Here is a 24,440-nt window from a genome sequence, read left to right on the forward strand (position 1 = left end):
ATTAACGTTTGATATTTCATTTATAAATTATAATTCTCGTTTTCAATAAAATTACGTAAGAATTGAATTTTTTTTAATCATTTCACAGCTTATGAAAAATTTCATTTACATAATTCTAAGAAATTTAAATTACATGTACATAGTAATTAATCAAAGACGATAAAAATAAAATGGCTGTTCGACACTCCCAAGGGACAGTAATAATTATTTAAATGATTAATTTTCTTAATATGTATCTACACAATTGCCAAAAGTCAAATAAACATACTGAATCTATATGATTTTTATTTTGAATAATTTGATATCTCTATAACACTTTTTTTCATGTTTTTCAATTTCTATAAATATATGATAGTATATACTAAAACATAATTACGTAAATTCATTCAAATCATAATTAATATAACGTAATATATCTATCATAGATAGAAATACGCTAAGGTAAAGAATTATATCAAGTATTGTCTCTTATTAATGTTATTATTATTTTTCCGTTATCCTTTTGGGTGAGCACCTTTTGGGTAAGCTCTGTGTACTTTGTGCGCACTGGGTAATCCCAAATGTGTAATAGGCAAGTCCTGTGTGACAAGCTCGATTTAGAAGACATTGAGGGGAATCGATCTAGGGTCATCCGTGTGGATAATCATCATCCAAACCAACTGAGTCATCCCCGAAGACATTGCTACTAGTTTTTCTAAACATATTTTTAAAGTGATTTCTTTGTTGTTTAATCTGTTTTTTTTTTATCTTATTTTCTAGTCGTAAAATTCTTCCAAGTATTACGGATGGAAGTAGACAAAAAAGTGGAAATTCCCTTATTTTTTAGATAAATAAATTTTAGAATTTCTATTTAAAATAATTTTTATATTCATACCTTTGCAAAATTATATGCACGTCACCCTTCCTAAACTCCACTGATATGTCTTAAATTAGAAAAAAAATAAAAATCATAATTTATATATATAAATAAGATAAACGAGACTATTTCATGGGAAATATATCCAATTCTAGAGAATACGAGGAGTGAAAGTAAACAAATAAAATCATAATGATTCCACGAGGGAGTTCCTTTTAGGGGCATATTGTGATAAGATAAATTCTACAAGGGAGTGATTAGCAAATATGAAAGAAATAAAAACTATAACGAATAAAATATCAGTTATTAATACGTTATACGCCTATATATACAAACGACATTTCTTCGTTAATTTTCCTCTCACAAAAATCAATAAATTTTCCGATCGTTGCTTAGCCGACGCTGCCGGTTCTCCGTTTACAGAAATCTCCATTGTTTCCAAGGTAAACCATACATTTATCCACTAATTCCTATTTTTTCGCATTTATATTCATACATTGTGTTAATTTTTGTATTAACGAATTGATTAAATTGTACTAAAATGGAAGCAGTGATTGTTGATTCGAACAGAGCTATGGTAGGAACAAGTGCAGTAATCGAATCGATGGGTTCAGCTGTTAATGGAAAGGAGGTGGCGGATGTTCGATTTGATCCGACGGCTGTAGTACCGGAGCTGGTGCCTGCAGTGGTGAAATCGGAAGTAGATGCGGCGGTTAATGGCGGTGGCGAGGAGCAGAAGAGGGAGATAGTGTTAGGGAGGAATATACATACGTCGTCCTTTTCTGTTACGGAACCTGATGCGGATGATGATTCTACTGGTGATAAGGAAGCGTATATGGCTAGCGTTCTAGCTCGGTATAGGAAGACTCTCACTGATCGAACTAAGTATCATTTAGGTATTATGTTCTTTTTGATTTTGAATTATCACACTTGATTCTGTTTATATTTGGTTACACTATGGATAGAATCGTATATTTGTTTAGATTGGCTTAGATTACCTTTTTGACAAAAGTTGTTACTGACGGCTAAGTTTGGCTCTTCAAATAGCTGTTATACATATCTATTATAACTAGAAAGACTAGGATATCAGCTCCAGTGTTGATTTTAGGCTGAATATGTAAATAAACACCAAATTTGTTAAAACACTTCATCTAGACACCTTAACTCAGTTCATGACCTGCTCAAACTGTCTCAATTATACACACAAGGATATCAGCTCCAGTGTAAATTTTAGGCTGAACACGTAAACAAACACCTAACTTGTTAAAACACTTCATCTAGACACCTTAACTCAGCTCATGACCTGCTCAAACTGTCTCAATTATACACTGTGTGCTGACATGACAAAGTGGGTGAGTTTCACCTATCTTGAGATCGTATACATGTCGATATTGAGTTAACCTTGATTTTAAAACTAATAAAATCCATTCCTCTTCTATATATAGTTCTCCCGATTTATTTCTCCCCGTCAAAGTCTACCATTTTTTAAAACACTTGGACACCAAAAGCTCCAAGAACACTCAGAAACTAAAATCAATAACAACAAAAAAATAAGTGATCATTTTTGGTTCATGAACACAAGGTAAAAATGACCTACCAAACGCCATGGCAAAGTATGATGGCTCTGGAAACTTTGTGGGCTATGTTGGTGCAACCCTTAAATGTACCAACAGATAGGTTGCTCTGCCAATTTCTGCTGGTGGCACAGGGTTGGAGAAGCTATTGCAAGTGAACTGGAACATAGGAAAGTAGTCTCTATTACTTTATAACACTTGGTGAATTTGGCCATAAAAGGTCTCTATATGAAAAGTTGTCCTAAAAGGTTAAGCTAATGCTAATCTAGAAGTTACTGATCTCATATCGTCGATGTGTCTTTAAGTCGGTGGTGATCCTTCTCCAGCTAGAAGTGGAAGTGAACAAGACAAAAAAGGAAGAGGGGAGGAAGCAGAAGGATTAGTTTTTTAGCTTTTGAGTGTAGCTGGGTTTGATTGGAAAGAGATGAGGACTAAATGTTTGTGGGTCTGGTCTTATTGTTGGTTTTCGGAAGAAGAAGTAGAAGATATCTTTTTCCCTGTTGCTCAATATTTTTGGAAGCTTTTGAGTCCATGTGTCTTTATTGCATTGTTTTTCCCAACTTACCCACACATGAAATATACGTATCTCATTTTTTTACAGTCTCAATGCCTTGTGTTTGATGAGTATAGTTCTTGAGTAGCCTAGTTTTCCGTTAGGTACCTTCCTAGTTTGGGTGTCCAAATGAATAATAAGGCAAGAAAGGGGCAGCTTATGCATTTGGCATAGATTCTACTACTATTTTCCTTTTTGGTCTTCTTGTTGGTTTCAGATTTTGATAATTTATCTATTCTCCGGGCTTAAAAGTAGCAGTTGTATGAAATATCATATGAAAGTAGCAAACTTGTTACTTCTATACAAAAAGTGTGTGTGTTTTGGTGTTGGTGTCATATCTGCTGATATTGATGTAACCTGAAGGATGAAACACTGGGAGGCTATTTGATATGAAGTGTTTCTCATAATCTTCACCTAAGTTTGATATAGTTTACCCACACCTCCTAAGTTGCTGATGACTAAAGTTTGATTTTTGTGTTGACTTTAGCGTTAAAAAGTTCTCTCTAAAATTAAAATTATTCGGATCCTTGTATTTCCTTATTAAAAAGGTCAGTCTTTATTAGAACCTTAGATATTGATTGCCTTTGGACTATCTTAGTAATGTTAATACTAATATTTTGTGTGATGAATATGTTGAAATTAGCCAACTTTATGTCCAGTGAGTGGATGAACTAGTCTAGTTTACCATATCCTCTACTTCTTTCATTGCATTCCAAGTATAATGAAATATTTGCCTGATTAGTTATGATTGCTGATTGTCACAGGGTATCCATATAATTTGGATTTCGATTATGGTGCACTCACACAATTGCAGCATTTCTCCATCAATAACTTAGGAGATCCATTCATTGAGAGTAACTACGGTGTGCACTCAAGGCAGTTTGAAGTTGGTGTTCTGGACTGGTTTGCACGCCTATGGGATATTGAAAAGGATGAATATTGGGGATACATCACAAACTGTGGAACTGAGGGAAATCTTCATGGGATCCTTGTTGGGTTAGTATATTTTTTAATTTATTCCTTCAGAACTTTAGATTTGCTGATTAAGAAATGGTTACCCTCGTTTTTCCTCTTTTTTTACTAATCCTACGGAAAACACAATCTTAATAATGCAGGAGAGAAGTATTTCCTGAAGGAATTTTGTATGCTTCAAAGGAGTCTCATTATTCTATTTTTAAAGCAGCACGAATGTATAGGATGGAATGTGAAAAGGTTGGCACTCTACTAACTGGTGAAATAGATTGTGCAGACTTCAAAGTTAAGCTACTAGCCAACAAGGATAAGCCTGCAATCATTAATGTCAACATTGGTACCGTCCTACTCTTTCACTGTCTGAGATATTTCCCTAAATGCAACAACCAATTAGTTGCCTAAGGTGCCATCTTTTTTGGTTGACAGGAACTACTGTGAAAGGAGCTGTTGATGATCTTGATCTTGTCATAAAAACCCTTGAAGACTGCGGATTTTCACATGATCGGTTTTATATCCACTGTGATGGGGCTCTCTTTGGGCTTATGATGCCATTTGTCAAGCGCGTAAGTAGATTTGTTTCTCCAAACTGTTTTTATTGTTCAACTTCTCCTTGCATTTCTTAAACGAAGCCACTCTGAAGTGCATGTAAAAATACTTGGCTAATGTTAGCAAAGAAGGAGTTTATTTGAGGTACTCTTATGAAATCAAAAATGTGAAAATAGTATGCAGCCTTGTTAGGTATTTGATGCCACTACTAATGTTGCGGAAGGTTATAATGTAAAATTGTTTCCTGTTCTCCGTAACCATTGCTTTTGGAAGTTAGGGAGAAAAGATGAAGAAAAACGCAGAATTCATTTCTTTTGGTTGATTAGGAGGACTAAAAGATAAACTAATCTTCTTTTCATGTGTTCCTTGTGTTGATATACTTCTTCCCAGTAAAAGCAAATCAGAGATAGGAAGATAAGAGATTTGGTATACAGATCTTAGTGTTTATGTTCATTTTTCTTTTTGATAAATAAATGAATGCTCTCATGTGAGTACTTCTTCACAGTAAAAAACTAAAAAGAGATTCTGTAAGCATAGACCATCCACTGCCGCAGCTTTTCTGTAACATAGATTTGTCTATTATCTTTCATTGCTCCTACTTACTACTATTTTATGGAACAAGATGTTATTGTTGTCTCAGATTTTCCTAATTGTAGTATGTTCAATTCTTACAGGCACCAAAGGTTACTTTCAAAAAGCCAATCGGTAGTGTGAGTGTCTCTGGTCACAAGTTTGTGGGATGTCCAATGCCATGTGGTGTTCAACTAACAAGGCTAGAGCACATTAATGCCCTTTCTAGTAATGTGGAGTACCTTGCATCAAGGGATGCCACTATCATGGGAAGTCGGAATGGGCATGCTCCACTTTTCCTTTGGTACACTCTGAACAGAAAAGGGTACAAGGGATTCCAGAAAGAAGTCCAGAAGTGCCTGAGAAATGCTCATTATTTGAAAGACCGCCTTATAGGAGCTGGAATCAGTGCTATGCTGAATGAGCTGAGCAGCACAGTTGTTTTTGAGCGACCTAAAGATGAGGAGTTTGTTCGCAAGTGGCAACTTGCTTGTGAAAGAAATATGGCTCATGTTGTTGTGATGCCTAGTGTGACAGTTGATAAGCTGGATAACTTCTTGGACGAATTAGTTGAAGCACGATCAATCTGGTACAAGGATGAGGACGTCAAACCTCCTTGTCTCGCTTCAGATATTGGGAGTAAAAACTGTTGCTGCCCTCAGCACTAAGTGATCTCTTAGATAGAGAAGATAAAAGCTATAGGTTTCCTGTTGTTTCTGTAGGAAACATTAGAGGCATCGTAAAAACGATGTTTGTATTAGAGAAGCTATAATTGGTTTCTCTTTGTTTCTGTATGAAACATTAGATTCATTGTAGAAGTGATGTTTGAATTTTGACTTCGAATCTCGTAGAAGCATATTATTGTGGCCCTTATGCTTCTGCGTATGTGTGTTTTCTTTAAGGAAGAATTTGCCAAAATTACGTGGCAACTTTGTGAATTTTTTCTGTGTTCCTCTGCACTTGTTCGGTTATGAGTGCATTATTTGTTTCAGCAAGTAGTTGCTTTGAACGTAAAGATATATCATGACTGCAAATATTTAATCATTCCATACTTATATTTCAATTTAACACTGGATCTTTAGGAACAACTACAGCACCATGGTTATTTTTCCTTACATTATCCTATAAATCTGAAAATGGTCTAGTTCTTCTTTTTGTAGTACAATGTAAAAGACATTATCTAAAGTGGCTCAACCATGACGGGATACTTGTTCTTCAGCATCCTAACAAGTGTTGGCTGGACAGAGTCATCTGTGTCTAACGGTGTCCATCTACAAGGAAGACAAATTTTCAAGTAAGTAATGCAGTTGTCCACAGGAAATTAGATTATTCTTTTTTTTCAAGAATACTGTTTCTTGTGTATTTTCCCTACTTGTATCTGCAGACAAGATGATGGAGAAAGACAGAAATTTCTAGTTTGGCTAAGTTGATTCCAGGACACATGCGTGGTCCGCTTCCAAATCCAAGGAAGCTGAAAGGTTTTAGAGGATCCTGTACAGAATTCAACAATTTTCTTTGTTATGAAAATCTCAGAGGTGTTGAATAGAAGGAGCCTGCTTATTATGTTGAAGAACTTACATCAAATCTAGAAGGATCAAACTTCTCCGGATTAGGAAATATTTTGGGGTCCCGATGAATAGACACTACATCCAAGTTAAGTGACCATCCCTTCTTGATTTTGCACCCTGAACATGGTTTTAAAGAATCATTTTACATCATACAAAATCTAGATATCGATAAATCTGACAGTTACCCTCAATCTCAAAATCTTGTGCTGCTTTTCTTGAAAACCATGGAAGGATTGTGGCCATTCGAAGTGTTTCACTGATTACCTGAACATTGAAATATCAACAAAAGAAAGTTAAATTTTTAAATTTCAGGGATGAACAGAAGCTGGATTTATGACTAGTATACAAGCTCACTTTGGCGGTGTAAGGCATATTGTTGACTTCAGACCAGGTGAGATCTAACGTGCCTTGTTTTTGAGCTTGGATTTCTCTATGCTCCTCCTGTTATAAAAGATTCTAAGTTAGAAACTAATGTCAGCAGTAGGTTGCTCTTCTCTGTTAGGTTCGATAAGAATTACTCTTAGTCGTTCCAATACAGCAGGATTTTCTTGAAGAAATTTGAGGAGCCATGTTAAAGCGGCAGTTGTAGTATCGTGGCCTGCAACTAGAAGCGTCAATATGTTATCCTTAAGTTGTTTATCTGTGAGTTTGTCATCATCTCCTTCGGGTGCATCTTTGCCGTGCTTCTTCACCAGGGATTGCAAGAAATCTTGTTTTATGTTTTCCCCACTCCTCCGTTGGTCAATTATCGAGTCTAACATAGCATACATTCGATCACGCGCCTGTAGTTTAAAGATAGTCATCTCTTTTAAGCTGTCCATTCATCATATTTTGCATAGAATATCAACAATTTGTTACCTGAATGCCACGATAAAAGGCAGTTCCCGGGACTTTAAAGGGTAAAGAAGCAAAAGAGCCAGAAATAATCTTGAAATTGGTTCGAAATTTCTCTTGCTCCTCACCAGTTGGCTCTAAACTCATTATCATGTTGCCTATCACCTTCAGTGTAAACTGCAAAAAACATCATCCGAAAGGTTCAAAAATGCCTCCGTTAGACCAAACTCTAGCAAAAAATGATCACAAGACTCAACTGTGGAAGTTTCTTCAAGAACCAAAATTTTTCTTCCAGACCACTGATCCAATGTTTCAATAGCTAAACTGTTGATAAACTGAAAATACTTCTTCAAACCATCAACAGAAAGTGGTTCAGCAATTAGTCTTCGGAGTCTCTTGTGCGCCTCTCCTGTCTGTTGGAGCAAGCTAGTAGGTCCAAGTACTTGCTGTCCTGTGTAGAAAAGGTTTAAGCTCACTATCCCATCTTTACCTGTCAACAAGATCTTGCTTGCTTCTCTTCCGGTCATGAATACCGTATACCTTCCCAACACATAACTCTTAAACACCTTCCCATACCTAATAAGCAAAACCATAACACAAATCATAAAATTGAGGTCAGACTTTAGATAACAGAGAGTTTTCTTCGCGAAATGATGTAAAGATAGCATGTTGAAGAGTTTTCTGAAGGGAATGACAATGTTAGATCAATCTCCAAAGCTTATATATAGCAAGAATTATCTTGCTGAACAACTTTATAACCTTTCTAAAACATAGCACATATTCAGGATTGTCCCTGGAGAAAAAATTGAACAATTTTCGACCTGCTATATTATGATATACTCACAGTTTCTGTCTCTTGTTGATGAAGCTGTATATACCAGCAGGGCTCGAAAATTCGGATATGAAAGAGAGACTTTCTCCAATAATAGGCCATCCTAAGGTACCTGGAATTGCTTCCATTTCTTTTGGAGAAACCTTATTTGTTCTTAATAGAACTAATAAAACTACTACTAAAACCAACACTAACAACATTACAATAAACATGATTAAGTCCATTCTTGATTGTGTTAAATCTGCAAAATTTGATGAGTTTATATGTGATATTCTACTGATGATCTCAAGAATGTTCTGTGAACAGCTTAGTATTAAAAAAAATTCCTTTTTGTTGTCCATTAATTTGTACAAGATGAATGGTATAAGACAAATTGACCCCATTGAATATAATACTTCCTCCGTCCAAATTTATGTGAGTTTCTTTTCTTTTTCTCATCAGTCAGTCTCAAAAGAATAACTCGTTCCTATATTTAATAAGTAACAATTTAACTTTAAACTTCTCATTTAAGACCATAAGTATTTGTGTATAATCTATTCAAACACTATGGGAGTGGGGTAGGGTGGAGTGTATCGAAGGACAGAGAGGAGACGATAGATAATCATGGAAAGATACTTATGAAATTTGTTTTTTCTATGGTAAATGCGAAATGACAGTAAAATTTGGCTAGAAAATTAAAAATCTATAATATTTTTTTAATTTTAAAAAAATTAATCTTCTTTTCATTTTTTATTTGAAGTGTTAAAGTTAAAAAGGTAAAACTGTTCAAAAAGATAAATAATATAGATAAAGTGCAATTCCAGCGAAAAGATTTCTCCCACAACTCCATTAAGAAGTTAATTGTTTCTATTTTAAGGAACATATTTTTCTAAAAAAAACATTTTTTTCCAAAAATTTTAATCAACCAAACACGAAAAAATTGATTTCACCATTCTACCTAATTTTCTGCAATGCTACATATGGACAAGACGATTTTTTACTTTCCTATTGGAATCAAGCCAAGTTTAGCTTAGTTGGTATCAACATTCTTGTCTAATCACAGCTGCTTGCCATGTGGATTGAGGGGAGTTATTAATTAATCTTTAATTAACTTGGCTGATTCATAGATTCTAAAAATTTTCTGTTTTGTCTTAGGCCACTTATTTTTTTTATTTTGGAACTAAAGTTTTAACTTAGTTGGTGTAAACATTTATTGTCATGACAGGCTACTTGACATTTGAAAGTGATTAATTAATTAATATTTGAATCATTGCAACAATGAATTTTTTTGGCGTTGAAATCATGGCTAATATATGGCATCTTCTTCCTAATAATGTCAAAATAGTTTCATGTCTATTTCACATTGTAGATTCGAACTCATTTATTTTTCTCGATTATCTACGTATTCATTTTGGAATTCAATTAATCCGAATTCATGCTTCCCATAAAGACTTCATTTCATTCTCAAGACGCGAATCGAGACATTCCACCATACTCAACGATGACAAAAATCCAATCATGTTCAATAGAAATCATAAAGAAACCAATCTATAAACTAGTATGAGGCTTTGTCAGGTAATCAATCCACCATAAATACATAACTGGAGAGAAATAAATGCAAATTTTATTTCCATAATCTGAGATAAAAGTATGGAATCTTTTCACCAGCAAAGTATTATTTTCAAACTCTATAGTAAAATACATAAAAGATGTTGAACAATATCTAACTGATGTTTATAAAACAAGTATAACCAGTAACTAGGTATTTTGATAATAGTACAAAGTGATCTGATCAGAATGCACTCCACAGCCTGTAATACTATTCATTACATATCATTATCAATATATACAAGGCTCTATGCTAATTACTCATTAATAACATGTAGCCTTTCTTTGACATTTTCAACCCCTGTTATTGAAGTTCATGAAGCTAGGTTGAGTCTGCCCACCGATATTTTGGGTACTTGTCGTAGACTGAGGCATGTGTGGCTGCTGTTGTTGAGTATGGTGATTACCACATTGGACAAACGACTGAGGCTGGGGAGGGAAATGTGGACGCGGCCCCCTGCTTCCATTTGCAGCTGACATTTGACCAGCTGTTATCTTTAGATGCTGCAGTTCTTCTCGTAAAGCTTCATTCAGAGCTGGAAGTTATTCACACATATGTTAATACAAAAAACAGCAGTGAAAATTTTACTACTTATTAAGTTGTTATAAGACATACCGTCTCGAAGATGGGCTTGTTGTTCCAAAGCTTGCAACCGTAATTTGAGTTCTTTGTTCTCAGTAGTCAATCCACTATTGTCTCTCTGCATCATCATATAGAAATGACATGTAAATGATTAAGGATATGTTAATTGTTATTATGGTTCTTGACAACACTGTTAGCAATAGCATAATTTGCAGTGGTAATATTCCATCCAGTGGTAATATTCCATCCAGCACCACATACATACAATACAGTCTATATCTACAGAAATGTCCACAACTTGAAACTGTGATTTTGCACGCACAGCATATATGACGAATAAATGGATTGTCCTAATGTATGTTACCCACCAAAATTAATGAGAATAAGGGCAAAAAGTCCAACCATTGACCCAAGTAATTCTTTTTAAAAAGGAAAACAAAAAAGGCAAGGAGCTTCATGGGAAAACAAGAATGGCAGACCTCCACACAAGCGCATATGCATGATTTTGTGGCAGTTAGATCCATACTCAACGATGACAAAAAGAGCGAAGAAGTAGCATAAAGGTGACTTTTCAATCAAAAAGTTGAAGGTAAAAAAAAAAAAAAAAGATTTTACAACCAGAGCAACGAAAATAACATAGGTTCTACAAAAAAATTTATTGCCAGCTAGCAAGATACCATACTCTATGATGCTAGAAAACAAGATAAGAATAAGAACCTGTTAATTGATGATGACTATTCCTCCATTAAAAGAAAGATCATTAATTTAGCATCAAAGAGAAGCGCAGCTGCTTGAAAAGCCTAATTGCTTGACCAGCTAAAGGGTGGAAAAAAAAAGGTTTGACTGAAAATTTTCCTGTATCCTAAGAAGAGTTATGCTTTCCATAATTAGCACCAAAGAGAATGCAACAGCTTAGAAAAGCCTAATTTCCTGTATTTTCCTCCCCTCCATCTTGCTAATGCTCGCACAACTTCCCTTTCTATGATTCTATGCATTCAGACCTTCATGGGATCACACTATCTCACGTTTTCCAATATTCACCTCCCAACCACTAGTTCCGTCCTCCAGTGCCAGCAACAGCACCCTCCATATGTGACTAGCAATGGCACCATCTCTCTCTTCTCCAGTTCCCCATTACTATTTTTAGGCCTAACCCATTTCATATGTCTTGCAAAAGAGGGCAGGAACATGAAAGACAGTACTCACTCGATCAAACAGAATCCTAAATAAATAAAAAATGTAAAGAAATGATTGCTGTCAATGTAGTCATAACAGTTTAGTGTTAGATGGGAACAAGTTAACCCAATAACAGCCCTAATTCTAACTTCTTTGATGATAAAAGAGTTAATATTCTGCAAACAGGAAACAATGAAACCCTGGCTACTGAAAGTCAAAGGTCGCTTCACTGTTTTAGTAATAGCCATCCCATTGCATTGAATATTTTGATCATCTGCCAACATTTCTTTCTAAGTCACTTTCTTATTGATCGCACTTTTCTTTCCCAAGTTTGAAGTTCTTCACCAAATTGGTCAGCCAAATTTTGCCCCTTTTACTTCTTTGCTCGCGAACAGTAGGATTCTTGATTCTTCATCATGGTCTTCTCATTAGGAACATGAGCAATCAATTGCTTGACCAGTATATTGGTACTTCAATGTATTATCCTTCATCTAACCAGATGTTGGAAACCATTTAAAGATCAACACAAACACACTCCTTCCCAATCATCGGGACTCCTCTCCCTTTCCTAGCTACATTCTTTGCTAATATTTGCAATCCTGATCCTCCTCCTGAAGGCAAACCTACTTCACCTTCATAATGCTAATCCCCTCTCCTCCTCATGCACCACTAACCCCCTTATCCATTGCCAGCACCGGCACTCCTCAAGTCCTAAAAAACCCATCTCTAGCTTTGTGATGCCCCCCTCCTCTCCTCCTTGGCTGCAGCACCCCTAGACTGCTGTTCATCAATTCTCCAATTTCTCAACCTCAATGATAATCCTTCACAAAAGCTACTTTCTCATCCCCATAAAGCCATAATTTGAGTAAAAGACAAGATCATAAACATAGCACTAATTCAATTTTTTAATCTACTTTTCCTGATAGGCACTTACTCAGCTGAAAGACAACCTAAAAAAGAGAAAAACAAAGATTTATTTCTGTTGATGCTATGATTGTAATTTAGTTCTAGTCGAGTAATGGGGTGTTTTCATCCAAAAGAGCACTTTAACTTTCAAGCTTCTTCGATGACAAAGTTCAGCTTTACTTTAAGAGGGAGTAACCTGTTTCGATTTCCGACAGCTAAACATATTCTGATTCAATACATAATCATCCAGGTAACATTGGATCAACTACACATAAAGTCAACTAAGATCTCAGTTCAAGTTACCAGCACTGTTGCCAACTTGTTTAATCACACGCTGCGATAGTTTACAAACTATGCATGAATCTTATTTCAAAAGCTCCCAAAAAATAACCTAAAGATATGATCTTATACATATCCAACGATGTGACTTGTAGGCAAAAACATTTCTATCCCTCTGTTCCTTCTGATCAACTGAAGAAATGATCCTAATCTATAGAACACACTGAAAATAGCAAATAGAGCCTCTAAATTTCATCATCAATTTCAGCATTCATAAATCATAACCTCTGATCTTCAATTACAAAATGGACGAGAGCTTGTTTCTCTTCCTCAACCCTCACAATTTGGTAAAAAGTACAAGAAATCTAAGTTGCTCGGACTCGGGTGCGGCTGTCTGATATGGCTACGAATCTAGAGGTCGGATCTTTCATGATCTAATTTTTACGATTCGGAATATGGATCCATGTATGGATAAGGGTGTGAGGGATTCACCTAAATATAATTAAAATATCTAAAAATAGAGTTATAAAACCTAAATTATGAGATATTATGTGGAGAACTTGAGGAAAATATTGGAAAGAGATTAAAGGACAATGAGTGACATATAAATTTCTATATAAAAGGTATTCCCTTTTCTTCAATTTCACCTTAGCTTGTGTACTATTGATTATAGAAATCATTAAAACTATCAGACTTTCTCCATCCATTTTGGCAAACTACCCAAAATCGGTTGACCATATCGGACATGGATCACAGATCCACACCCACACCCATGTCGTGTCGACACAGGTGCGGCACCAAAAGTGAAGAGTCCGAGCAACTTAGCAAGAAATACAGACAGAATCTTTATAAAGACATCTATTAGAAAATCATCCTACAAAAATTCTTAATGCAACAAATTGGCCAGAATAAGAAAACCATGTAGTTAATCCTTTGAGCCGAACTAAAATCTCACAAAATATAAAATCATAACATCCTAGTTCATTATCAAGGCGATGAATAAATTGAGATAATTCAAGTTAAGTAAAAAAATCATACAAAGCAGAGAGCCATTTTGATTTGAAAATGTTACGACTCTGACTCTCACACATGCAATCATATATCGGAACATGAAGAGTGATGCATATAGTCATTTTGCCTATTAATAAAACAAAGAAGAGTACTGTAATAGCTTTTAAGAATACAGTCTCCCTATTTTGTACCTGCAGAACCGTGATTTGAGCAGACAGGGTAGTAGCTTCACTCTGCAGAGTCTGCACCTTCCTCTCCAGTTCACTAGTATAACGAATTTTCCGCTCCTTCGAACGTGCAGCAGATTGTCTGTTTGCAAGAATCCTGTAATAATGCAGAAAAAAATATGAATTTCTATAAAAGCATAAACCAAAGTTTAATGCTGAACTGTTATCTATAAGTGGACTTAGTATTTTAAGGAAAAATCGAAAACATACAAATTACAAGACAATAAAGTAGGGAAGCCATGCTATGTAACAGTGACACGTCACACGCTATAACCTTTTGTGCAAAAAAAATTTAGATTACTAATGTTTACATTGAGAGGTCGTAAGTAACCTATAGTTTCCAAATCTTCTCATCTCTTACCATTCAGGTAATACCACCTCATTAAAGAATACATCATAGTAGCACTGCATTCTCTTTCATCTTAAATGAGCATACAAGGTACAATAATATCTCTTCATTAACTCAGTATTTCAGCCTCTCTGCTAGGAGCCTCTGCACTGCTTTTAAGTAGTATAGTCCCCCCTCCCTCCCTCTCAATCCCTACTTCTATTTTCCCAATATAAGAACTTTACTGTAAAGACTAATCCCCTGTGTTAAATATCCTGGCCATTCACATATAATGAAGTGGAAATTTATTTCACTTCCCACAAGAGAAGTGTTGCAAATGATCACCAACATCTTTTTCTCAAATCACATCCTTTTCTTTTCTTTTTCTGAGTGTGAGAATATGAAACTCATATAATTTCACCAAATTCACACTTGACAACTCCATATACCAAGTCAAACATTCTCCTTACAGCTAAAAATATTGACAATTTTGGCATTCCAAATCACTTCAAAACCAAGAAATACAGCAACCATCTATTTTGCTTCATGTGCCCAAGAGGCCCAAAATGCCCAATAAAATTCGAGGAGAGATTTCCTCTAAAGCATTAGACCTAAGTATAACTCCAAAGTAAAAAACTCTTAACCAAAGAAAGAAACCCTCAACCCCAAAAAATTTCATACTACAATCGAGGCAAACAAAAACAAAAACTTTATGGAAGTTCAAACCTTAATAATCACTAAAGCTAAAGTATAATTCCAAAGTCACACTCTTAACCAAACAAATAACCTCAAGCCTGATTTTTTTTTTAAGAGACGTTTCCTCTTTAAATCGGAAAGAAGATAAATTTTTCAAGAAAAAAGGAAAAAAGTTTATAGAAGTTAAAACCTTTTGGCTCTCTTGGGATCAATCAAAGCCAACTCAGCAAGCCGATCAGGCGCCATAGCTTTCTTAACAGAGCTCTCAGCCTCAAACGACGCAGCAGAAAAAGAACCATCCATCGAATTGCTATGCCTATGACGAGAACTCGAACCGGAACCCAAACCTATCATCTTCTTCTCCTCCGACGCAGCGGGCGTTGTAGCTCCAGCTTCACCAAACTCCAGACCATCAAAAAAGTCGGCGTCAACGGAAAGGCTCCTGAAGTGATTCAACGGTCTAGGGTTATGATCAGCACCCGGTCCATTTGAAGACGAGTCAGCTGAATTCGCCGGCTGCATGTGGGTATCAGTAGAAGGGGATAAAGCCGGCGCCGAAATGTCAAGGTTGAAGTCAGCAACGACGTCGTCTAAGAGGATGTCATCATCGAATTCCGGCAACCTGAAGAAAGTCTCCGACTGTGCCCGGCGGTGACGTGCTATACGGGTCGGAGTATCCGCCATCTGGTCAAGGTCAATCCGACCCGGTAGAAATGGGATGGATATAGGCTTTCCGGTGAACTTCGGGTCCATAGCAGACTAACCCAAATCAATTCTTCAGTTCGATTTAGGAAAGAAGAAGAAGAAGAGACTGTAGAAATGGGGTTTGGTTGGGGGGCGGGGGTTGAAGAAGGGAGAGAGGGAGTTGGCTAAAAGTACAAACTCACATGGGAGGGTTTTTAATTTGGTAATTTCACATATAACAAAATAAAATAAAATTATATTAGTATATTATAGCAAAGTTGACATAATTGTACTCCATAGCAAACATATAATTGTATAATTTGTTATACATATACAACTGTAAAATTGGCTAGCCTAAATTGTATAATTCGTTGGACTTGCAATACATATACAATTGTATGGTTCGCTGGTCTATTTCACTGCAATTGTATAATACGCAATTATATAATTTACTGGCCTATTTTGTTGTAATATGTCTATAAAATTTGTTTTGCATACAATTGAATCGAGGTAAAATGTTTGTATATTGTATAATTATAAGTGTATAGGAAGAAGATATATGTTTTTCTCTCGCTTTATACAAAAATAGAAACACAATTTATACACTTCTGTTGTATAAAGCGAGAGAAAAATGTATTTCACTGCAATTGTATAATTCGCTGGCCTTTTTCGCTGCAATATTTGTATAAAATTTGCATTTGTATACAATTGAATCTAAGTAAAATGTTTGTAAATTGTATAAGTAAGTGTAGCACGAAGATATATGTTTTTGCATGTGTATATACAATTTTCTCTCACTTTATACTAAATAAAAACACAATTTATATACTTCTGTTGTATAAGCGAGAGAGGCGAGCAGAGGAAGAGTGGCGAGCGAGTATGGGAGAGTGGCGAGCGAGAGTTTTGGGTGAGAGACGACTCACAAACTTTGGCAAACGTTTGCTATGGGACACAATTCAAATAGTAGTTACTCCATTTATTTTAGGTTATTAGTTTGCTATTATATATAATTATCCCTTTATTATAGCTGTTAGAATGGTTAAACAGCTCATGTCATGTCGAAGTGGTAAAGACTCATTTATTTAGTTACGAAATTTTTTAATTATAAGCCGTCATAATTAAGTGTTGAATTGCTCATTCATTTTTAATAAAGAGATTTTAAATTTGAGTCTCTTTGAATTAAGCATAGAGAGGTAATTACTCTTTGTTAATCAAGAGGAGAATATATTAAAGTTTGAAAATAATCAAATTTTAGTGTGAATATCAAATTACAAGTGGAGATTTTTAAAAGATTTATATAAAATTTTCAAAGTCCAATACGTAGAAGATTAAATAAGAGGTTTTACTATTTTATTGACGAGTGCAAACTCTATTTTTTTAACCAATACTTTAACATAATAAGGAATTTTTTCAAATTTGAAAAAATAATAGGAAATAGTATAAAATATTAAAGTTATAAAACTTATATATATATAAAACAATCCTAGTTTTGGCTGTGTAGCGTTATCATAAATTAAAATTTTCTTTAAATTTATTTATTTTCAAAATTAGTTTTCTCCTCCTCTCAGAAACTTTTAAAATTATCACCATCATCTTGCAAATTAAGCCTCCACCAAATCTTCCATATGTTTAATTTAAACCTCTTTGAACTTACTTAAGCAACTGGTCGCCAGATAGGAATATTGAACCAAACTTAAAATCCTAAACGTTGTTGCATGCATTAATTTATCGTTTCTAAATAATTTTACTTTATCTTTGCTGATTTGAGTTAATTATTATTTTTTATCTAGAGATGGTACAACATAGATTAAAGGTCAATGCCATTTATTAGAGCTTTAAATTGATACCTGAAGTACATGTTGGATTTTAAAAGGTATGAATGAAATATGAAGAGTTCCGGCTTTCATAAAAAGTTGTGACTTTTATGAAAATTACGAATTTTATGAAAAAATTGTGTCTTTTATGAAATGTTTTGATCTTTCCGAAGGGTTATAACTTTTTCAAAAAGTTGTGACCTTTCCGATAATAAGGCACAATAATCATTTGTTCAAACTACCCTTTGTTGTCTACGAATAAAGGAATTTTCTCTCATCTTAAAATAATGAAAATTTTTGAGCTTCTTCTTCTTCTTCTTCTACACAATTAAATATTCGTGTATTTTCCTCATGTTGAGTGGCTCACTGACACCATTATTTTTATATCATTACACTGGCGAATAGAATCTATTATAAGGGTATCTATTATCTTGAACCTCGGGTACTTGAGGAGAATAATATCCTTACGGGCACATTGTGCATTCAGTATACTCGATTTTTTCCTTTCTATTTCATTCTATTGTTACAAATCCTGGTATGTTTTTTACAATCATTAATTTATGCTTATATTATTACTCGTTGTTTTTTAGTACATGCTACAAACTTTGTTGTTATATTTCTGCAAAGTTATTATTATAAGTATTTTTTAGTACAGATTAATAACACACGTCAATTGAGTTTTCACAAAAGTTTTCTCTACTAGAAATGTTGAAGATACAATAAAAAAAATTCCTTAAAGATCTATACTACCATCTCTCGAAGACAAAATTCAAATTTGGTATATCATTGTAAGGACATAAAGACCATATCGTACCTTGATGTGCGAAGTGAACCAGCAAAAGAAGACAAAAATTAATAAACTTTTGACATGACTTCAAGAATGTTATGCCGGATGACATATAAAGGAATATAACTAGATTGGAACCTCTTTTAATCCCAAAGACATAACTAACTACACAATAAATTAATTATTAATATTCATTATGAAGTATGAATACATTATCCAGTTTACCACAAATTTGCAAATACTTTTCTTGAAGTAATAAATATGTTTCTCGACACTGAGATTGAAATAAAAGTGTAGTTTCATATTGAACTCCATCACTATTAGAATATTTGTCTACTTTTTTCTGCCTTTTAAAATTTGTTTATCCCTTCACCAATGATTATTTATTTATTAGAAATTTAATACATTAGGTATGATGTTCATTTGATTCCCGAAAAATATCAAATTATAACACTTCGTGGAAGCAAAAGGATAAATTATATAATTATTAGTGTTTGTTACTACGTAATCTTGTATGTAAGATAATATAGTGTTTTAATTTTAATAACGGATAAATTTTAAGTATTATTTTATAAATTTTCTATTATTGAATTCTCGCACGATGTACGATTAATTTTACTAGTATATATGTAACTTAAGATTTGAAAATGGACTACCGACTTCGGATAATATCATGTTGTGACATGTTGTCAACACATGCAGGACCCACAAGATAGTGTCATGTAGGACGAAAAGGGGTAGACAATTATTTATGAAATAAGTTCAGGGGGTGATAAGACCTTAGTATAGTATAAGTGTGTCTCCGGAATTTCGAATATAGGTTGAAGGGGTACTTATGCATTATCTTTATATAATTTCATGAAATGTTCTAGAGTTGTAGAGTATTCTAGAAAAAACTTATTTATAAATATGTAAGGACTTGTTTGATAATTATTATTTATGTAATAAATCTTAAGTTAGTAGTATATATAAATGAACATTCATTTGTTTATTCATCAAGCAAAACTCATCAATCTTTTAAGCAATATAAAAATCTTCTTCAAAACTCTCATGTCTTTGTTCATTCTCTTAACGACCTAGTATTGAAAGACATCCTTATGCCATGTGACATCTAAGTGGCATGATAACGTTGTGGATTATGATAACAAACTTAAAAAATGGGAAAATCAATGGGAGAAATTGCTGATAAAAAAACGTTACTATTGTCTTCTTCAAACAAACCTATAATGAATCGTATGATTCATAGGGTGTTGGGCAGGGTTCGATACTCTAATTCTTTTATGATAAATTTTTATATCCGAAAAATGTACATACAAATTTATATCCGAAGAAATATACTCAGTTCTTCTTTAATAATATTGTATTCAAGAGAGTGTGTCTCATTAATAATTCTTAAATATTGTCAAATAATTAAATTAAAATTTTAAAAATAAATTACAACATATAGGAGAGACCATAGAGCAAACACAAGGTAAAATACATTTTGGTAATGAGTCAAGTGGTCAAATGCATAAAACGTGAGGTGAGTGTTTTATGAATTTGAAATATTAGTCTCTCAAAAAATTTTACGCTTTCATAACACTACAAGAAAACTGTGAATTATATAGGAATTTTTTTGAAAATTAGTGTTAAATTTACAGGAAAATCATATTAATCCCCATGTAATTCACACTTTTTTTTTTAATGTAATCACTTCAAGATATTTAGGAATTTGCTAATTTTGAAATTTCTTTTTTCTAGACGAAATTAATAAATGATAGAATATTGATTAGCAATAAATTTCTACAATTATATATATAGGTGCAGGAATTAATATATGAAACAAGGGGGGATAAAATTATAATTATTCTTATTTTATTTTCATAACAAATATTGCCAATTTAGAAATTTGATGAATAAATATAATTAGTGATAAAATAATTAAGAAATATTCTTATTCTATTTTCATAATAAATATTGTCAAATTATAAAATATGTTTAACAAACATTATTGGTTTGCTTTGAAAAAAAAAATAGAATCAAATGTGAGAAAATTAATCAAAGGATTGGAAATGATGGAACAAATTAAAAAATAATGGGATATTACTGAATTGTTTGGCTCAACTCTAGAACACTCGATTATTTAATTGGTTAATATAATCACCACCAAATAATTGGGGAGTAATATTGTTAAAGAAGTTTCCTTCTTGTCGGAACAATTTGTTGTTTTCTATTGAAGTGATGATTCAATGAGTGTTTATTACTCATTAACAAAAAAAATTATAATGGTTTTGACATTAACAATGCCACCAACAAATGATTAGACAACAAAGGAATATAGATACAATGAATTAAACTAAAAAGTATATATTCAGATGATATCTGAATGTGACTCGTAAAATTATTGTCATTTAATTTAGAGATTAAATATTTCAATTGTGGAAGTTATCTTTTGGATTAATATAGTAAAATTGTATATAATAATTCGATCTTTTTTTTTTCCAGATATTGCACATAATAAAAATGTAATGTATCAAATTATTTTTTAAAATTTTTTTTTATGGTGGAACTAAATCATTCATTAATACCACTTGTAAAAATAATGATGATATTATATATGGTCTATGGATTAATTATATATAGTTCTTCAAGGATAACAAGTTATATCGTCGGCCATAGATATGAATATTTTTTGCAGATAAAGACAGGTATTGCTATTTAAAAAGGATGTTCATATTTTTAATTGATTTAAGATATTATTGAATAATAAATTAAACTTTGTATTAAAGCTAAAATTAATAACTGGTCAGGAATTCAATCAATAAACATGTATTCTAAATTATCACTACTTACCATGCAAAAAGATTGCTTGGATCTTTATGTATTTTAAAAATAAGTATAGTTGAATTACGAGCTAGATTAATTATATGAAAAAATTACATAAATAAATATTTTATTATAATCTTTATGATTTTTTATTATTTAAAAAAAGTTGTAAAAAAATTTCTTTTTGAATATATCTCTATCCCCTTCGAATACATTTCTATCTCATTTCGAATATATTCATCCCATAATGTATCAATCTTAATTTGTAAGCTATGTACTCACATGTTTCCTGATGAATCTGAGATTCTGTAAATTTAAGGGATTTTTGTAATGATGGAATGATCTCGTAGACCCTCGTACTTGGCTCCGTTTGTAAGTTGGACCATTGTACTTCTGATTTTGCCAACTGAATTTTTAAACGCATTCAAACACAATATTTCAAACCCCTTTCTCATCATTTGTGTGTGTGTGTATTTTCACTAAATTTACACATGAAACTCCACGTCATTTTTAATGAAACATCAGTATTACTATTATTTTTTAATTACACATCAGAAATTAAAAAATAAATAATATTTTTTAAAAATGAGCAAATTTCTCTCTCTCTCTATACTAATTTTTCATATTTCCACTTCATCTTCTTCCTCCTCACCCTCTACCCTTTACCACAAAAAATAAAAATTACCATTTTTAGTCTCTCACACTCAATTTTTTTTTTATTAACAAAATGTGAAAGATTATAGTTAGCTCTTACACATACTTTCAGTTTTATTTATTTAGATTTGGTAAAAAATCTATCAAGAAAACTTCAAATTGAAAAAAAATATATATGTTTATAAGTAAATTCAAGCAATAGATCTTGAAAAATTAAGTTTTAAAAAGATGAATAAGATGTATTTTAACAAAAGTTTTTTATTATGATTATGTTAATGATGTATATGTCAAAAGAGAAGAAAACAAAATGGATAGGGGCAGGGGATGGGTGGGTGGGGAATCTGGGGCTGAAAAGAAGAGAAAAAAGGTGGGACTGGGCTGAAGAAGAATATGAAGAGAGAAAGGGTTGTGGCGGCGTTGGGTTGAGTTGGTTGAAGAAGGAGTTTTTGATTATTTTTTGAAAAAGTGGTGTGGGAAGAAGATAGATTCTTTTCTTTTTTATTTTTTTTATTATATAATTTTAATAATTTAAAACTTAAATTTAAAGTTTAAAAAATGATACTCGCTCGCCTTAAATGCGTGTGGTCACACTCTCTCGCCAAGTCAGCTATTTTAATGTCACATAAGCATGGTCAATGGTCAGAGGGGTTTAATAATTGTGTTTTATTTAGTTTAGGGGTCCAGATGACAAAGATGTAAGTAGAACGGTTCAAAATACAAATTGATACAAGTATAAGGGTCTACCGGACCATTCCGTCTATTGTAATTAGCGAAAAAAATAGAAATATAATTTAATCAACTCATAACACTATAAAATTTATATATATGTATATGCATTTCCCACAACAGAAACACATATAACTGAGTGGTGCCAATCGATATTTCTTCATCGAAAGATTACATTGTATAATTAAATAAAAATATCTCTTTAAACATATTGCGCATTAACACTTTTTAATTTCTATGTAATTTTATTTTTTATATTTTAACACTTCTTAATTAAAATTCTAAGGATCATTGTGCAAGTCTTGCTATAGAAGTCGGCATGTCGGCATATTACAAGTGTATGAAAAAATAACAGTTTGAGTCAACAGAAATATTATAACTATGTGTATAATAACCCAACATGATTGGTAAGTTTGAATCACGATTGGTAAATTTGAATCACGATTGGTAATTTGGGCTTTGCCAAAAGTTTTTTATGTTTTTCTTTTTAAATTTAATTATTATTAAAGCGATTAATTTGTATTCATATTAGGCAACAAGGAACATAAAATCTACTCAATTATAGTGAACCTCTATTGTTCGAGTTATCTTTTATATTATTTTACGAGTAATTAATATTTTTCTTTTACTAGAAAAAATAATTAAAAATACTCTTAAATTATTCAAAATAACTTAATTTGATTCTCCATTAATTACTTAGCTTAAATTATTCAAAATAACTTATTTTTATTCTCTGTTAAATTTTTAGCTCAAAAATTTTATCTCCGTTGGTCAATTGGCTAAGAAATACCCTTTGATTAAATCAAATATTTCAAAATACTTACTAACGATCTATTAAACAACTTTTGGTTACATGAAAGTCCATGTTCCCTCTGTAGCTATATTATTATTATACTACTACTATGCTTTTTCTACTAATATATTCCTAGCTTGTAGGTTCATAATTTAGGTGTAATCATTCATGACGATAATTAAGTCAGTTTTTGTGGTTTAGATGAACAATTTGTTCTTTAATTTAATCATGTCCCAAAATAATTTCGTACTATCAAAAAGGATTCAATATCAACCTCCGAAAATTGACAAAAATAAAATTGATATTGAGCGGTTGATTTTATCCTAAATATTTTATTTATTTTTTTACTATGAAATTGAATTTTGAAGGTCGATTTTTTAGCACAAAAAATCTATTAAGTGCTAACCGACCGAGCTCGGTCCATGACCTGTGGGGCCGTTTACGTTTTTTTTTTAGAATACCGATCTTTAAAGCTCAATATTGCAATTCAAAAAAAAAAAAAAGAGACCTGACTTTGAAGCTTAAGACACTGAGACACAACCTTCAACCCAATCCTAGACCCAACTCCAACCTTAATACTCCAGGACCTAAGCCTATATCAAGCTGTAATTTGATCGAGTCCCGAGACGATTGAGTCAGGGGAAGGAATTATTCATGTGTCACTTCACAGTTGAGGGTTTGGTAATGTGTCGATTAAGGATCGAATATTGAGTTGGGGTCAGGGCCTCAAGGGTTGGATCACAGGTTTTGGTCGGGTTTAGGGTTGATGTTGGATCTAGGGTGGGGAAGATCTTAGATTAGGTATTAGGTCTTGTGTTAGGGTTTAGGTCAGGGCATTTCTCGGATTGGGAGGTTTTTCTTCGACTCCTGAGTTGGTTAGGGGCAGGTTGGTCAAATTATAAGGTGGTAGTGTAACGACCTGTTTAGTCGTTTTGAGCAGCAGATTTATTTCTGGAAAAACTGGCTAAGATTACGGACATCACGACGGACCGTCATAGGCACGACGGCCCGTCACAGATGTCTCGTTTCAGCATACTTAGAATTCTGAAATTGGGTACTGAAAATCGACTCTCTGTAAT

At 33.1% G+C, this 24,440-nt stretch overlaps 3 protein-coding genes across 4 annotated transcripts; 1 reads left to right on the forward strand and 2 right to left on the reverse strand.

Moving 5' to 3' along the window:
- Window positions 1–1,215: 1,215 nt before the first annotated feature.
- On the forward strand, window positions 1,216–6,005 carry LOC107017779 (serine decarboxylase). Of its 2 annotated transcripts, none has more exons than XM_015218038.2 (6): window positions 1,216–1,299; window positions 1,408–1,752; window positions 3,748–3,979; window positions 4,099–4,292; window positions 4,382–4,518; window positions 5,176–6,005. In XM_015218038.2, exons 2-6 carry the CDS (start codon window positions 1,431–1,433, stop codon window positions 5,737–5,739), a joined length of 1,449 nt encoding a protein of 482 aa, XP_015073524.1. In that variant the 5' UTR covers window positions 1,216–1,299; window positions 1,408–1,430; the 3' UTR covers window positions 5,740–6,005. The 2 variants fall into 2 exon arrangements, with proteins under 2 accessions (XP_015073524.1, XP_015073525.1); XM_015218039.2 differs by having other exon boundaries at window positions 1,219–1,299; window positions 1,427–1,752; window positions 5,176–5,944.
- Window positions 6,006–6,090: 85 nt separating this feature from the next.
- Window positions 6,091–8,958, reverse strand: LOC107017778 (abscisic acid 8'-hydroxylase 3-like). Its single transcript, XM_015218037.2, has 9 exons — window positions 8,318–8,958; window positions 7,731–8,049; window positions 7,498–7,650; window positions 7,158–7,421; window positions 6,994–7,080; window positions 6,825–6,903; window positions 6,650–6,756; window positions 6,444–6,562; window positions 6,091–6,342 (listed from the first exon to the last, which is right to left on the reverse strand). The coding sequence occupies exons 1-9, from the start codon at window positions 8,686–8,688 to the stop codon at window positions 6,252–6,254; spliced, it is 1,590 nt and encodes a 529-aa protein (XP_015073523.1). The 5' UTR covers window positions 8,689–8,958; the 3' UTR covers window positions 6,091–6,251.
- A 971-nt stretch (window positions 8,959–9,929) lies between these two features.
- On the reverse strand, window positions 9,930–15,989 carry LOC107015672 (transcription factor VIP1). Its single transcript, XM_015216003.2, has 4 exons — window positions 15,289–15,989; window positions 14,039–14,171; window positions 10,509–10,593; window positions 9,930–10,428 (listed from the first exon to the last, which is right to left on the reverse strand). Exons 1-4 carry the CDS (start codon window positions 15,849–15,851, stop codon window positions 10,187–10,189), a joined length of 1,023 nt encoding a protein of 340 aa, XP_015071489.1. The 5' UTR covers window positions 15,852–15,989; the 3' UTR covers window positions 9,930–10,186.
- Window positions 15,990–24,440: the final 8,451 nt, after the last annotated feature.

Source organism: Solanum pennellii, chromosome 4 (genome assembly GCF_001406875.1).
Source record: "Solanum pennellii chromosome 4, SPENNV200".
In the NCBI taxonomy this organism is placed as follows: Eukaryota; Viridiplantae; Streptophyta; class Magnoliopsida; order Solanales; family Solanaceae; genus Solanum; species Solanum pennellii.